Source organism: Mus musculus, chromosome 8 (assembly GCF_000001635.26).
Source record: "Mus musculus strain C57BL/6J chromosome 8, GRCm38.p6 C57BL/6J".
Lineage (NCBI taxonomy): Eukaryota > Metazoa > Chordata > Mammalia > Rodentia > Muridae > Mus > Mus musculus.
In genome coordinates this window covers 124,706,762-124,719,562 of record NC_000074.6, presented here as the reverse complement: position 1 = coordinate 124,719,562, position 12,801 = coordinate 124,706,762, and the positions used below count along the sequence as shown (strand labels likewise).

The following is a 12,801-nucleotide window of genomic DNA, read 5'->3' as shown; positions in this document are numbered from 1 at the left end:
TATGAAACGCTCTGTGCCTTTTGTCAACACTGAGCTAGTTAGTGTTCATTACCATTTTCCCAGGAGGAAACTGAAGTCAAAAGCTAAGCAAGCTTTCCCTCGGAAGAATCCAGGTTTGGGATTAATTTGATTTTGGGCTATAGTCTCAGTAGGTTTTTTTTGCATATCGGCATAATTTCAGTAAGCATTAATATAATAAGTCCTACATCTTAAACTTATTGAAAGTTATATTTGTTGTTTTGTTTTGTTTTGGTTTTTGGTTTTTCGAAACAGGGTTTCTCTGTGTAGCCCTGGCTGTCCTGGAACTCACTTTGTAGACCAGGCTGGCCTCGAACTCAGAGATCCACCTGCCTCTGCCTCCTGAGTGCTGGAACTAAACCACTACCACAGGTTTGAAATAAGTAGTTTTGCTTATTTGTTTATTTTTAATTAATTTTATTTATTCTTTTAACGAGTGCTCTGCAAGTACACCTGTATGCCAAAAGAGGCCATCAGATTCCCTTTTATAGATAGTACTGAGCCACCATGTGGTCGCTGGGGATTAAACTCAGGACCTCTGGAAGAGCAGCCGGTGCTCTTAACCACTAAGCCACCAGCCCCAAAACTTGTATTTTTAAATAACACTTAGGATTTCAGACTTTACATGTGTATTAAAATGTGTCACTGATCCTAGTGGTTTGGACTGTGTAGCCACAGGAAAGCTGTGTGTGTACCAGGCATGGATGAGTGTGCTGCACCTTAATCACCTGACTGAGTCTCTTACAGGGAGCTGAGTTTGGTGTAGGGTGAGCAGACCCGGGACACCTGACTAGAGGAGTGTTTGGGGGGGGAAGGGTGGAGTCCCACGTTGCCGATGTTGTGCAAGGCAGTGAGCGAAGACTGGCTGTACTGACAGAGGAGCTCTGGAGAGGAGCTCTGACTAAAGAATTCAGGTTTTCTGCTCTTTCTACAAACCTACATGGTGTGTCATTCAAGCAGAACGCCGCCTGGTTCTTTACAGATGTCTGAAGCTACATCTTAGTAATCAATCACACGCGTTTCTGGTAACTTCCAACACGCCTTTGGTTTCTCCTCCTCTGCAGTGAGAGGAGCGATGAACTTCTTTTCCTTTTGAGGTGTTCTGTCGTGTATCCCAGACTGGTCTCTAGCTCTCCACACGCCAGGCTATGTGTATCCCACACTGGTCTCTAGCTCTCCACACGCCAGGCTATGTGTATCCCGGACTGGTCTCTAGCTCTCCACACGCCAGGCTATGTGTATCCCGGACTGGTCTCTAGCTCTCCACACGCCAGGCTATGTGTATCCCGGACTGGTCTCTAGCTCTCCACACGTCAGGCTATGTGTATCCCGGACTGGTCTCTAGCTCTCCACACGCCAGGCTATGTGTATCCCGGACTGGTCTCTAGCTCTCCACAGGCAAGGCTATGCCTCTCAGCGTCTGATCCTTCTGCATCTAGCTCTCCACACGCCAGGCTATGTGTATCCCACACTGGTCTCTAGCTCTCCACACGCCAGGCTATGCCTCTCAGCGTCTGATCCTTCTGCCTCTAGCTCTCCACACGCCAGGCTATGTGTATCCCACACTGGTCTCTAGCTCTCCACACGCCAGGCTATGTGTATTCCACACTGGTCTCTAGCTCTCCACAAGCCAGGCTATGCCTCTCAGCGTCTGATCCTTCTGCCTCTAGCTCTCCACACGCCAGGCTATGTGTATCCCACACTGGTCTCTAGCTCTCCACACGCCAGGCTATGTGTATCCCACACTGGTCTCTAGCTCTCCACACGCCAGGCTATGTGTATCCCACACTGGTCTCTAGCTCTCCACAGGCAAGGCTATGCCTCTCAGCGTCTGATCCTTCTGCCTCTAGCTCTCCACACGCCAGGCTATGCCTCTCAGCATCTGATCCTTCTGTCTCTGCTTCCTGAAATGCTGAGATCACGGGTGTGTGCCGCCACACCGCTGGAGCGCCTCACTTGCTGTGCAAGGACTTTACCCAGAGAGCCACGTTTCAGCCCTTACGTGAAGTGACAAGACTTGTTTGCTTCTAGGTGACAGTCCTGTTCTTGATGTCTTCATGGTAGTTTTCAGTGAGGTACCTCCGTCCATTTGGTAACTTTTGTACAATCAAAGTTGAATGTTGCACTCTGTCTGAATAATGACGTAGAGCCTTAAACATGTTAAATGTGTTGGGATAAATAATTCCAGAATTGAGCCAGGGTCATGGCCTAGTGGGTAAAGATGCCCTCAATCTTCTGAGGGTGCTAGACACACAAGTGGTGCACAGAAGCAAACTCAAGTCAAACACTTGTACACGTAAATCTTTTAAAATAAATTAAAAAAAAACAAGCCTCAATCCAAAAGACTTCTAGTCCAGACCCTTCAGATAAGCGATATACATCCCAGGCCAATGAGATGGCTCAGTGGGTAAAGGTAGTTTCCACAGCCTGATGACCTGCATTAAAAACCTGGGACCCATGTGAAGAGAACGGGTTCCCACAAGTTGTTCTGAGATGTCCACTTGCACACTGTGGCATGTTCATACACTTGCAGCAGTACATATATGTACATATATATATATATATATATATATGTACACACACATATATATATGTATATATATATATAAAATAATATATTAAATAACCCACATACACACAGCAGTAAATGTTTTGTTTTTGTTTTTTTAAAATAACACTTAACACGTGCCAGGGAACCATTATTTTCTGCAAGCCGAGATGTCCTTAGCTGTTCTTGGTTGTCGTTCTCCCCATCATAAAGAATAGGGCACAGAAGTAAAGGCACCACAGGCCACGCCCAGCATCAGCAGCCGCTGAGGTGCCCGAGCTCTGAGCCAGCAGGGCATTGCCTCCACAGCAGTCAGGGGACTAGCACAATGGAACATGAGCCTCCTTCTCTGAAAACACTGTAAGTTCAGCCGGGAGCCTACCCAGGAGAGGTGCGGAGGAACCTCTATTTGGCTTTAGAGAAAGGAGTTTGGTGAAATCTGCAAATCACTGGAACAGGTGTGTGCCCTTGAGAGCAAGATGCAGACTGTGCCAGCAAGCGGGTAGTTGTTTAAGGTAAATTCAGTCTTTTTCCCTCACCTGTGTTGGTTCTTGTTCTTAGTAAGATCACAGCTTAGTAAAATACTATCTCAGTGCAGAAGCAGGGATGGGACAGTGTCCACAGTGTGCCGTACCCGCAGTGAGCCATGTCCATGGCGGAGGCCATTTAAAACTGGGAGAAGTGCATTATTGCAGTTAGAATCTGCAAGGTCAAGCCATTAGAGCAGAGGCAGTGTGGTGGGGGATGGGGCACTCAGCCGCTTATTTATCTGTGTCTGTTTGTCTTTGGCTCTTTGAGACTGAGTCTTAGTCTGGAACTCACAGAGGTTCCCCCCTCTGTCTTCTAAGGGCTGGGATTAAAGGCTTCCCCAGGCCTGGCCTCCAAGCCTCCTTTAAAAAGTATTTTTTACACTTATTTCTCTGTTACTCTGTGCACACTCATGCACTAGTGCACACGTACACATGTGTACCTGTGTCACAAGTATGGAGGTCAAAGGCTAGCTTGGCAGGAATGAGTTCTCCCTCCACCACGTGGGTTTCGGGGACTGAGTTCAGGTCACTGGGCTTGGTGACAGGTGCCCTTAGCCCTAACGAGCTGTCAGTTATGATCCAGTGCAGACTGCGATCCAGTGTCCTCAAGGTCTGCTGCTATCCTTGGTGGTATCCTTGCCTTTGTCCCTCTGGGTGTGGCCCTCGGGGACCTAGATACTGCCCTGCACTCTGTTCTTTGCCTCATGGTTCCTAGGGCAAGGCGGGCGCCCTTTCATCACCGTGGCACTTTTAAGACAGCTGCTGGGGTGAGGTTCTCACAACACAGAAGGAACTGTTTTGGAGAAACCCTGGCGGTTGTACATTTTCCGTGTTCTTCAGCTCCTTCGAACATCTCTGTCTCTCTCTGAGATGGACCCCATATGCCAGTGGTCCTCAACCTTCCTAATGCCATGACCCTATAATACAGTTCTCCATGTTGTGCTGACTCCCAACCATAGAATTATCTTGTTGATACTTCATAACTACAATTTTTGCTACTGTTACGAATCATAGTGTAAATTTCTGTGTTTCCCGGTGGTCTTAGGCAACCCCTATGAAAGGGCATCTGACCCCTATGAAAGGGTATCTGACCCCCAAAGGGGTTTTGACCTAAGGTTAAAAACCACTGGTGCGGGGCATTTCTGGTCTACTCAGTCCCTCAGCCCTGGAGAAGCCACTTGTCCTTCTGTCTCCATAGTTACCCATGTGGCCCTCTGGGAGTTGTGTACTCTGTGACCTTTCCCATCCTGATTCTGTGGCTGAGCCTCACGCATGAGACCTTTTCCATGTTGTGTGTTGGAGCACTTCATTTCTGTGAAGGGATAATCAATCCATCATGCATGTCTATCTCAGCTTATCTGCCGTGAATACTTGGGCAGTTATCCGCCTTTTGGGTATTATGAATACCTCCCCCGTGAACCATGTACAGCATTTGAGTTCCCATATTCAGTTCATGATATATTCACAGATGAAGTTGCTGGGTCATATTGGTGGTTCTATGTATGGCCTGAGGAATTGCCAACACATTTTCTGCAGTGGCTGAATCACTGTACAGTCCTTCCACCAATGTCCAAAGTTTCCAATTTCTCACAGCCGTCCTGTGGGTTCCTCTAATAACAATGGTGGCCTTTTCTTGTGTTCAGTAGCTTTTGTATATCATTAGGAAGTTACCCACCAAGGCCCTTTGCTCCTTTGTAATCAGTCTTTTCCCCTTTGAGTTGCAGGACCCATTTATTTATATATTTTGGACTCTGGACCCTTAGTGCATGGCTTGTGGTGTTAGATCTGGCTAGGCTTTGCGTGTGTATGTGAGTGGGGGTATGTGTACATGTGAGCAGGTATGTGCTAAGCCTAAGGTAGATGCTGCCATACCAAGAGGTGTTTAGCTCAGCTGCTCCACAGCCACTGGCATCTGGGTTGTAGATGCTGTCAGCTCTGTCCACTCTTTCAGAATAGTCATGACTTTCCTCCCGACCCTAGTCTTCAGTCAACAGCTCTGCTGTTGTTTGTGACAGGTAGCAGGACACTTGCATCCTGTAGAGCAAGCACCACCCAGCTGGAGTTGAAAAAGCCTCTGAAATTTAACTTACCTCTGGTTTGGTTCTGTGAGCATCTTAGGATTTCAGCTTATGGCCCTTAAATTCTCTGAGGTGAGTGAGTGACGCAGAATGTTTGCTTTACAGAGTCGTCATTTTTGAACTTCCACGAGTCTGACTGCGAACTGAGAGGCTCAGCACCCTGTGACTCGCTGCTCTCTCTCAACACTGAAAAGATTTTGGTATGTGTCCCTCCACTCTGCACACGCTGAGCACTGGCCAGGTCCCCACCCATCGTGGCCTTACCACTGCGAATTCCTCTGTGACCCAGGTTTGCCTAAGAGCCCAACCGAGAAACATTGCCAGGATGCTGGGATTGCCACCTCAGAGGGCAGTGCCCTCTGTCCTGTGTGTGCTTGGATCTACACTAGCTTGCTCTTGGCTCTAGAGGCAAGCAGAGCACTGAGATCTATGACAAGAAGGTCCTGAAGCCATATTGAGCACAGTGGTCCGTTCACCGTGGTCGGCAGTATGGTTCACTGGTCACAGGGAATCGCTCAGCTACTTAGTTATGTGTTCCACCAGGCTCTGTGCTGTAAGAAAAGACAAGCTTACATTTGGAGCTGTCTCTAGATCCCATCTTCTGGATTTGTCTGGGTAACGGATCTTTAGTCCTTTCTGATGTAGATTTTCCTACATATGTGCCTAGGAGTTTGAATTGTGTCTGTGGCAACTCCAGCCTGGAATTGATTGTTTTAATAACATTTTTTACATTTATTTAATTACTTACTTGTATATATACACATATGCCAGGGTGCATGTGTATGAGTCAGAGGACAACGTAGGGAAATTGGTTCTCTTGTGTGCTCTGTGGCTCGAACTCAGGAAGTCAACGTTGGCACCTTTACCCACGGAGCCATCTTGTCAGCCCCCATGGTTTTAATGCTGTGGGCCACCCTTATCATCATTTGGTGTTGGCTGGCAGAGCCTCTAGAGACATGGCAGCTGTTTGTATGCCAAAATGTGATTTATCTCGAGGACTCATTAGAACTGTCTGTATGGTGGCTGAAGATAACACATGAGAGTTGGACCGTGAGGGTGGAAGGCCAGCCTCTTGAGTTCAAGGCCAGCCTGGGCTCCATAGAGTTTTGGGTCATCAAGCACTGTATTACAAGATGCTGCCTTTAAGAAAGACCTTGCTTCTGAGGCAGCTTACTTCCTGTGTCCTGTAGTTTGTGCCCTGTCACACATGGTCTCCATGTCTGCCTAGGGCCAGGCTTACACCTCACACCACATGGCTGTGTGCATTACTGGGGAAACTTTAGTAACTTGCCTTGTTTCTTGGCCAGATTCTTTTATGTTCATTTTGTAGCTGTGGAGTCTAGAATACTTGTACGCTTTACCTGGTATTCTGTGTTCAAGCCATGCTGAAGGACTGATCTTCTCAACATAATCAAGGGCACAAAAGAGCATGCACAAACTCAGGGGCCCCAGAGTAGCCAGAAGGACTGATGCCCACAGAAGAGAGAAGATGCTCTTGGAAACAGACGTGCTGGTGATAGGGGACCTAACTGAATATTCATTCACAAACCACGTTCTTGAAGCTCAGTCAGCAGACAGTGGCACATACATTCTGCTTCCATAGAGCTCAAACACAGCTCCAGCGTCGTCACACACAGGCTTCTCTTGCGGGGCTTGCCTTGTTTGTTAGACGCTAATGATGTCTGTCTGTTTTCAGAGCCAGGCCAAGTCTATTGCAGAGCAGAAGAGATTCCCATTTGCTACCGACAATGACAGCACCAATGAAGAATTAGGTGAGAATCCAGTCTGGGAGCACCCCATAACACCTGCCCAGAGCCATGGGAGCACCCTACAACCCAGAGCCCAGGGCCGTGATCAGATACAGAATAGGAAACCAGGTGGAGGGAGAACTTGGAGACTAGCACTGCCGGTCAGGCTTACCAGGCCTTCCTGAGGTTTGTGTGGTGTACATCATGACAAAACATTTGGGTGGGGCCTGGGCATGTGTGTCAGGTGGTGGAATGCTTGCCTTATATGTAGGAGGCCCTGGGTTCGCGCCCCCCCCCCCCCCAGCACATGTAAACTAGGTGTGGTATAATCCCAGCGTTTGGGAGGTGGAAAGAGGAGGATCAAAAGTTTGTGGTCATCCTTGGCTAAATAGGAGACAGCCTGGGACACAGGAGGCCCTGGCACATGCAGAGGAAAGGAAGGAAGGCAGACAGGAAGGAAGAGAAGACTTTTGTACAGTGCTCGGTAAGGACTAGTCTAGCCCTGCGTTTCTATGGAAATGAAAAGTGATGCTAGTAAGACCAGCTGCTCTGTGCTAGAAGAGCCATGCGCTGTCATCATGAACAGAAAGGAGGTGAAAGGAAGGAGACCCAGAGCAGCGTCGTGGGTGGGAATGGTCATGTTCGTCACGTTCATCACGTTCATCACGTTAATCAGGTCCACAGAGGAGCGTCCTGGTCTATCCACTCCTGGCATGTTTTAAAGCAGGTGGGGTTCCCAGCATCTAACGTGTGTTGAGATACTTACTCCCCGTTGCCCAGTGAGCTCACACGTGAAGAGTGGACCCACAGCAAGCCAGGGCCATGCAGAGCAGGCGGACCCAAGCTCCTGCATGTGGCTGCCGGAAGCACCCGAAGGGATCTCTCGTCCGATTATCATTTCGTCCTTATTGTGGCCGTCTGTTCCCTCGCCATGGTAGCTCAGTCCTCCTGTGCTGAGAACTCTCCTTAGCTTTGTCACTGTGGAACACTGCCACCTTTGCAAAGTGCCCCCCCCCCCCTTGTGCTTTTCACTGGGGTAACTTTGAGAACTAACTGTCCTTTAAGGCGTCAGTCAGGCTGATCTTTGTGGAATGGTTGGCTTCTTTCAGCTGAATGTCCATTTAGTAAATGGTACTCAAGCTGTGCTGAGATGGCTCAGAGAACCGACTGCTCTATTCCCAGCACCCCATAGCTGTCTGTAACTCCAGTTCCAGGGGATCTGACACCACCTTCTGGCCTCCACGAGCACGAGGCATTGTGTGTGCTGCAGATATACATGCAGTCAAAATAAAAATCAAAACAAAACAAAACCAAAAAACCACATACACCTTGGTATGAGCCTGCCTTGTGCATGCTTAGGAACAACCCAGGAAGCTGAGCTAAGCTGAGTCGGTTCTTCTGTGTGACGGGCAGAGGCAGTGCTCAGAGACAAGTTGCTGTCTGTGGAGATCTCTGCTGGAATTGTAGCTATTCCAGGGTTTTTTTTTTTTTTTGCTTTATCTTGTTGTTTTGTTTTTTAAATATATATCCCTGGGTTTCCAGAGTAAAATTTATACCCCACTAACTATTTATGTTTGAGTGAGATGTAGATTAGTATTCTTTGAAGTTGTGGGTAGGTATGGCAAAATTTGTTCTCTTTTGAGGGACATTTGGTAGCCAGGGCCCAGACAGATCTATGTTCCAAACCAAAGTTTTCCCTGAAATAAATAAACTTTTTTCCATTTTATTTTTAAAAGAATTAAAGAATATATAATATATATATTTCTTTTATGAGAATGAGTGTTTTGCCCGCATGTATGTATGTGCACTGTATACGTGACCTTGGAGGTCAGAAGAGGGTGTTGGATCCCCTGGAACTAGAGTTACAGACAGCTGTGAGCCATCATGTGGGTGCTGGGACCTACATCTATGTTCTACGCAAGAACAGTCAGTGCTCTTAACCTCTGAGCTGCCTCTCAGCCCTCTGTTCTGTTTTATAACTCATTTTTTTGAATAGTAGATAGTTCCAGTTATGGGAAAATCGGGAATTCTAAAAACGTATCTGAGAGGGATCCTTAAGAAAAAACTTACCACTGGCTAATTAAGCAAGAGCCAGAGAGCTTGAAGAGGTTTCTGGGGTCCCCATCCCCATACAGCCGGGCAGAACTGAGCCTGTTTTAGCCATCAAGCAGTGTTTGTCATCTTAGGTTCAGAAAGCTGGCCTTGTGTCCTGTGTGGCAGTCTGGGAAGCGTGGCCCTTCAGCCACCACGGGTACTTCATCTCCTTGTCTGCAAGTGGAGGGGATAATTGGATCATCCTCCTAGCAGCCTCTCAGAGAATAAGAGCCTTCCATTCCTAAAGGTCTGGGGCTCTTCCGGTGCCTGAGAAGAGATATGAGGTATGCCCTTGTGCTGGCAATCTAGTCTCCATGCAACCTGCAGGCCGCTTAGCCAGCGCTGGAAAGCAGATTGTGTGTGTGTGTGTGTGTGTGTGTGTGTGTGTGTGTGTGTGTGTGTGTGTGTGGAGTGGTGGGGGACACCCATGTCATCTTGGGTGTTTGCTTCTAAGTTCTTTAATGGCACGCCTTTCTCAGAGCTGCATCCTCAGACAAGGCAGAGCTGACTCACCGACTATACAGCCCTCCTGCTTGTCTTCCTTTCTCCGATATTTTTCTGTTTGTCTCACAGCGATTGCTTATGTCCTGGTGGGCAGCGGTCTCTACGATGAAGCCATAAGACACTTTTCCACGATGCTCCAGGTAATGTTCTCCTTGGCCATGTGATTGTGAGTGCTTGCTGTGATACAAGGTGAGCCCACACGTCTGCAGGGCTGCAGTGAAGCATGGTGTAGGGCTGCAGGAGTGGAAGAAGGGAGCATTGACCCATTACTCCTTAGTGCCAGACCTTGAAGGATCGATCACTCCACTCCACAGGGGATAAAGGGAATGAATGCTGCTTGAGTCGCTGCCCACACCGTCTGCACCGTCATGTAGCAGAGGTGGCCTTTCTCTGCAAGGTTGAAGTAGCTAGCTGCAGGTCACATCCTCTGCCACAAAACTTCTGTGGGACATGGACCCTCCATGAGACATAGACTTTCTCTGAGACACAGGCCCTCTGTGGGAGATGGACACTAAGGGTGTGAAATTCTAACCTCTGGGACAGGACTTGAGGGTAACCTGATTCCTGCTTTTGGATCTGCCTCTCACTTTAGCAGGGAATTGTGAGACTGCCTAATGGCAGACTATAGTTGAAGACTAGTTAAGAGAAAAGAGTCTACGTGGTGGTATACCCCTGTAAACCCAGCACTTGGGAGGCTGAGATAGGAGTATTGTGAGTTCCAGGCCAGCCCTGGTTACAGATGTACAGCCTGCACACGTGCACACAGAGAAAGGACGGCAGAGAATCTTGTATAAGTCACCTGTGTGTGCTGGGGAAGAGTCCTGCTCAGTGCTGACCTCTTGCAACATTGTCCCCTTGCGCTGTCTGTAGGAATTTGTCAGAGGTTGATGGGTCTGACCAGTGCTCTGCAGGAGAAAGCCTGCACTCTGCAGTTAGAGGCCTCCATGTCCACACCTGCTTGTGCTTCCCCAGTCTTCAGCCTCCTGGCCTGTGTGAATCACAGCAACCACCCCTAGAGCTGTGTCCTCTTTCAGTTTAGTGAACATCCTGTGAAGAACCTGTATCTCGTATTTAGTTCGTAGAGTTCTCAGCACTCAGATGTCGTTGCTGCTTAGAGGCCAACAAGTGGCTCACACTCTAACAGAAGGACTTCGTGCTTTAAAATTTTTATTTACTTACGTGGTTTTGTTTGTTTTTTAATGAGTGCTCTATCTGTATGTACACCTGCATTCCAGAAGGGCATCAGATCCCTTCTTAGATGGTTGTGAGCCACCATGTGGATGCTGGGAATTGAACTCAGGACCTCTAGAAGAGCAGCCAATGCTCTTAACTGCTGAGCCATCTCTCCAGGCCCCTAGACCTGGAAATGAAATTTTAAAATATTAATTTTGAAACTTGAGCTCTGCTTGTGTTAAAAACACACACACACAAAACTTGTGGCTATATGATGTTGATAAGTCTGTATTCTCAGAAAATTGATGAGATATGTTTTGCTCATTACTTTCAGGTCCTTAAGTCTATGTGGGGGTGGTGACACAGGCTTTGTTTTTCAGTGGAATTTGAAATGCAAAGATAGATGTTTAAATAGGTTTCAAATTGCAGTTCTATATACAAATGGAGAGTAAAAAACTGACAGTGAGCACAAGCCCCTGTGTAGACGACACCTGAGGTGTTGCTGGGATTTGAACTCAGGACCTCTGGAAGAGCAGTCAGTGCTCTTAACCCTGAGCCATATCTCCAGCCTGAGGGAGAGATTCTTGAGCCTATTCTTTGTGACTTCTTCCTTTTTAGTGGCCTGGTTCACTTTTGACCCCAACTCTGGCCACCAGGACAGCATCTTATCTAATGATAACCCATCAGCAATTACGATGACTGGGTAGTGCTGGGATTAAAGGCATCTGCTCCGCTCTGGCAACTTAAGGCATTTCTGTGAGCAAAAATCATGTCTTTTGTGGTACCAACAGCCTGCAGATATATAATCATTTAGTTCATTTTTTTTCTTTTTAATTATTATTGTACTTGATGATAGTACTGAAACATTAAATAAAAAATGTCATTTCTGTCACTCTAAAGTCATTTAATTCCTAAATCTGATACTGATTATGTTTTATGTCTGTGTTTTATGATCTAAATGCACATGCTACAGAGTTTGTGTTAGTGGTCAAATTAGTGTTTTAGCCAGGCTGCAGAGATGTAGAACACTGGTGTTCTGTCTTTGGAATTTCTCTCTTCAAGGACACTGTTTGCATAGGTCTGAGGTTAGCCCGTGAGACGCTGAAATAATGACACAGTGTTTCTATTAGTCTGAGAAAACCAGTCAGGCATTGGAGTAGTGATACAACGTTCCCTCCCACTAGTCTGAGCCAGCCAATGAGACAGTGATGTAGTGATACAATGTTTCTATTAGTGTGCTACACTGTAGTAGCAATACAGTGTTCCCATTAGGTTAAGGTTCAGCCAGTATAGACTGCAAGTCAGCTCAAGTACGGAAGGGAGGACCAGGAGTTCCTTTATAATGCATTTTGAGTTAGGGCAGGAGAGAGCTGCTACCCGCCCACCCCTACCCCCCTCATGCTCTCAGCCTTCTCCATGCAGTGAGAAATACAGGATCTATGCACATTTAGGTGGGGACAGAGTGAAAGTGCCCAGGTTAGGCTTGTGACTTTTTGTCACTTTTCTTCTTAGCATATGGTTGGTTATACAGGCTCTGTGCACATTTAGGTGGGGACAGAGCGAAAGTCTGTCCTTTTCTTCTTAGCATGTGGTTGTTATTCTAAGTAGAAAACTCAAAGATTCAATAACAAATGCTACCATCTACCCAAAAGATGTAGTGAAAACTTCGGTCTTCTTTTCTGTCAAAGCTTTCCCATATTAGGCTTGTGTTTAAGAGTTTCTTGTCTCTTCCTTCTGATGCCCCGTCAGCCGTGCATTGTGACTCTGGACAAGTAGGCAGCAGCGGATGTAGAGTACGCTGCCAACCCCACTTAACCAGAACTTTCTTACATGGGTGGGTTTTCACATCAGCCAGTCTCTTCAGGCTGAGTGTTGAAAGTGTATTTGCTCTTTAAATCAGCTTGCTCTTGCTTTCTTTATATTGGCAAATGTATATATTCTTTAAATCAGTTTGCTCTTGCTTTCTTTATATTGGCAAATGTATATATTCTTTAAATCAGCTTGCTCTTGCTTTCTTTATATTGGCAAATGTATATATTCTTTAAATCAGCTTGCTCTTGCTTTCTTTATATTGGCAAATGCAGTGGTCAGCTTTCTCCGTGCAGTGG

The 12,801-nt window shown here is 46.9% G+C and overlaps 1 protein-coding gene across 11 annotated transcripts in view; it reads left to right on the top strand.

The window, feature by feature from the left end:
- The window catches only part of Ttc13 (tetratricopeptide repeat domain 13), a 50,685-nt gene that overhangs the window by 2,449 nt on the left and 35,435 nt on the right, over positions 1-12,801 (top strand). For 10 of the 11 annotated variants that reach the window (XR_001778436.1, XR_878807.3, XM_006530966.4 and 7 more), the window contains exons 2-4: positions 5,280-5,374; positions 6,871-6,946; positions 9,590-9,660. Coding sequence is in view for 8 of the 11 variants with exons in the window: in XM_006530966.4 (XP_006531029.1) it covers positions 5,280-5,374; positions 6,871-6,946; positions 9,590-9,660 (242 nt within the window). In the remaining 3 variants the exon portion in view is untranslated. Of the gene's footprint in view, positions 1-5,278; positions 5,375-6,870; positions 6,947-9,589; positions 9,661-12,801 lie in introns of those variants that run through there. The other variant, XM_017312765.1, reaches the window with a different exon arrangement.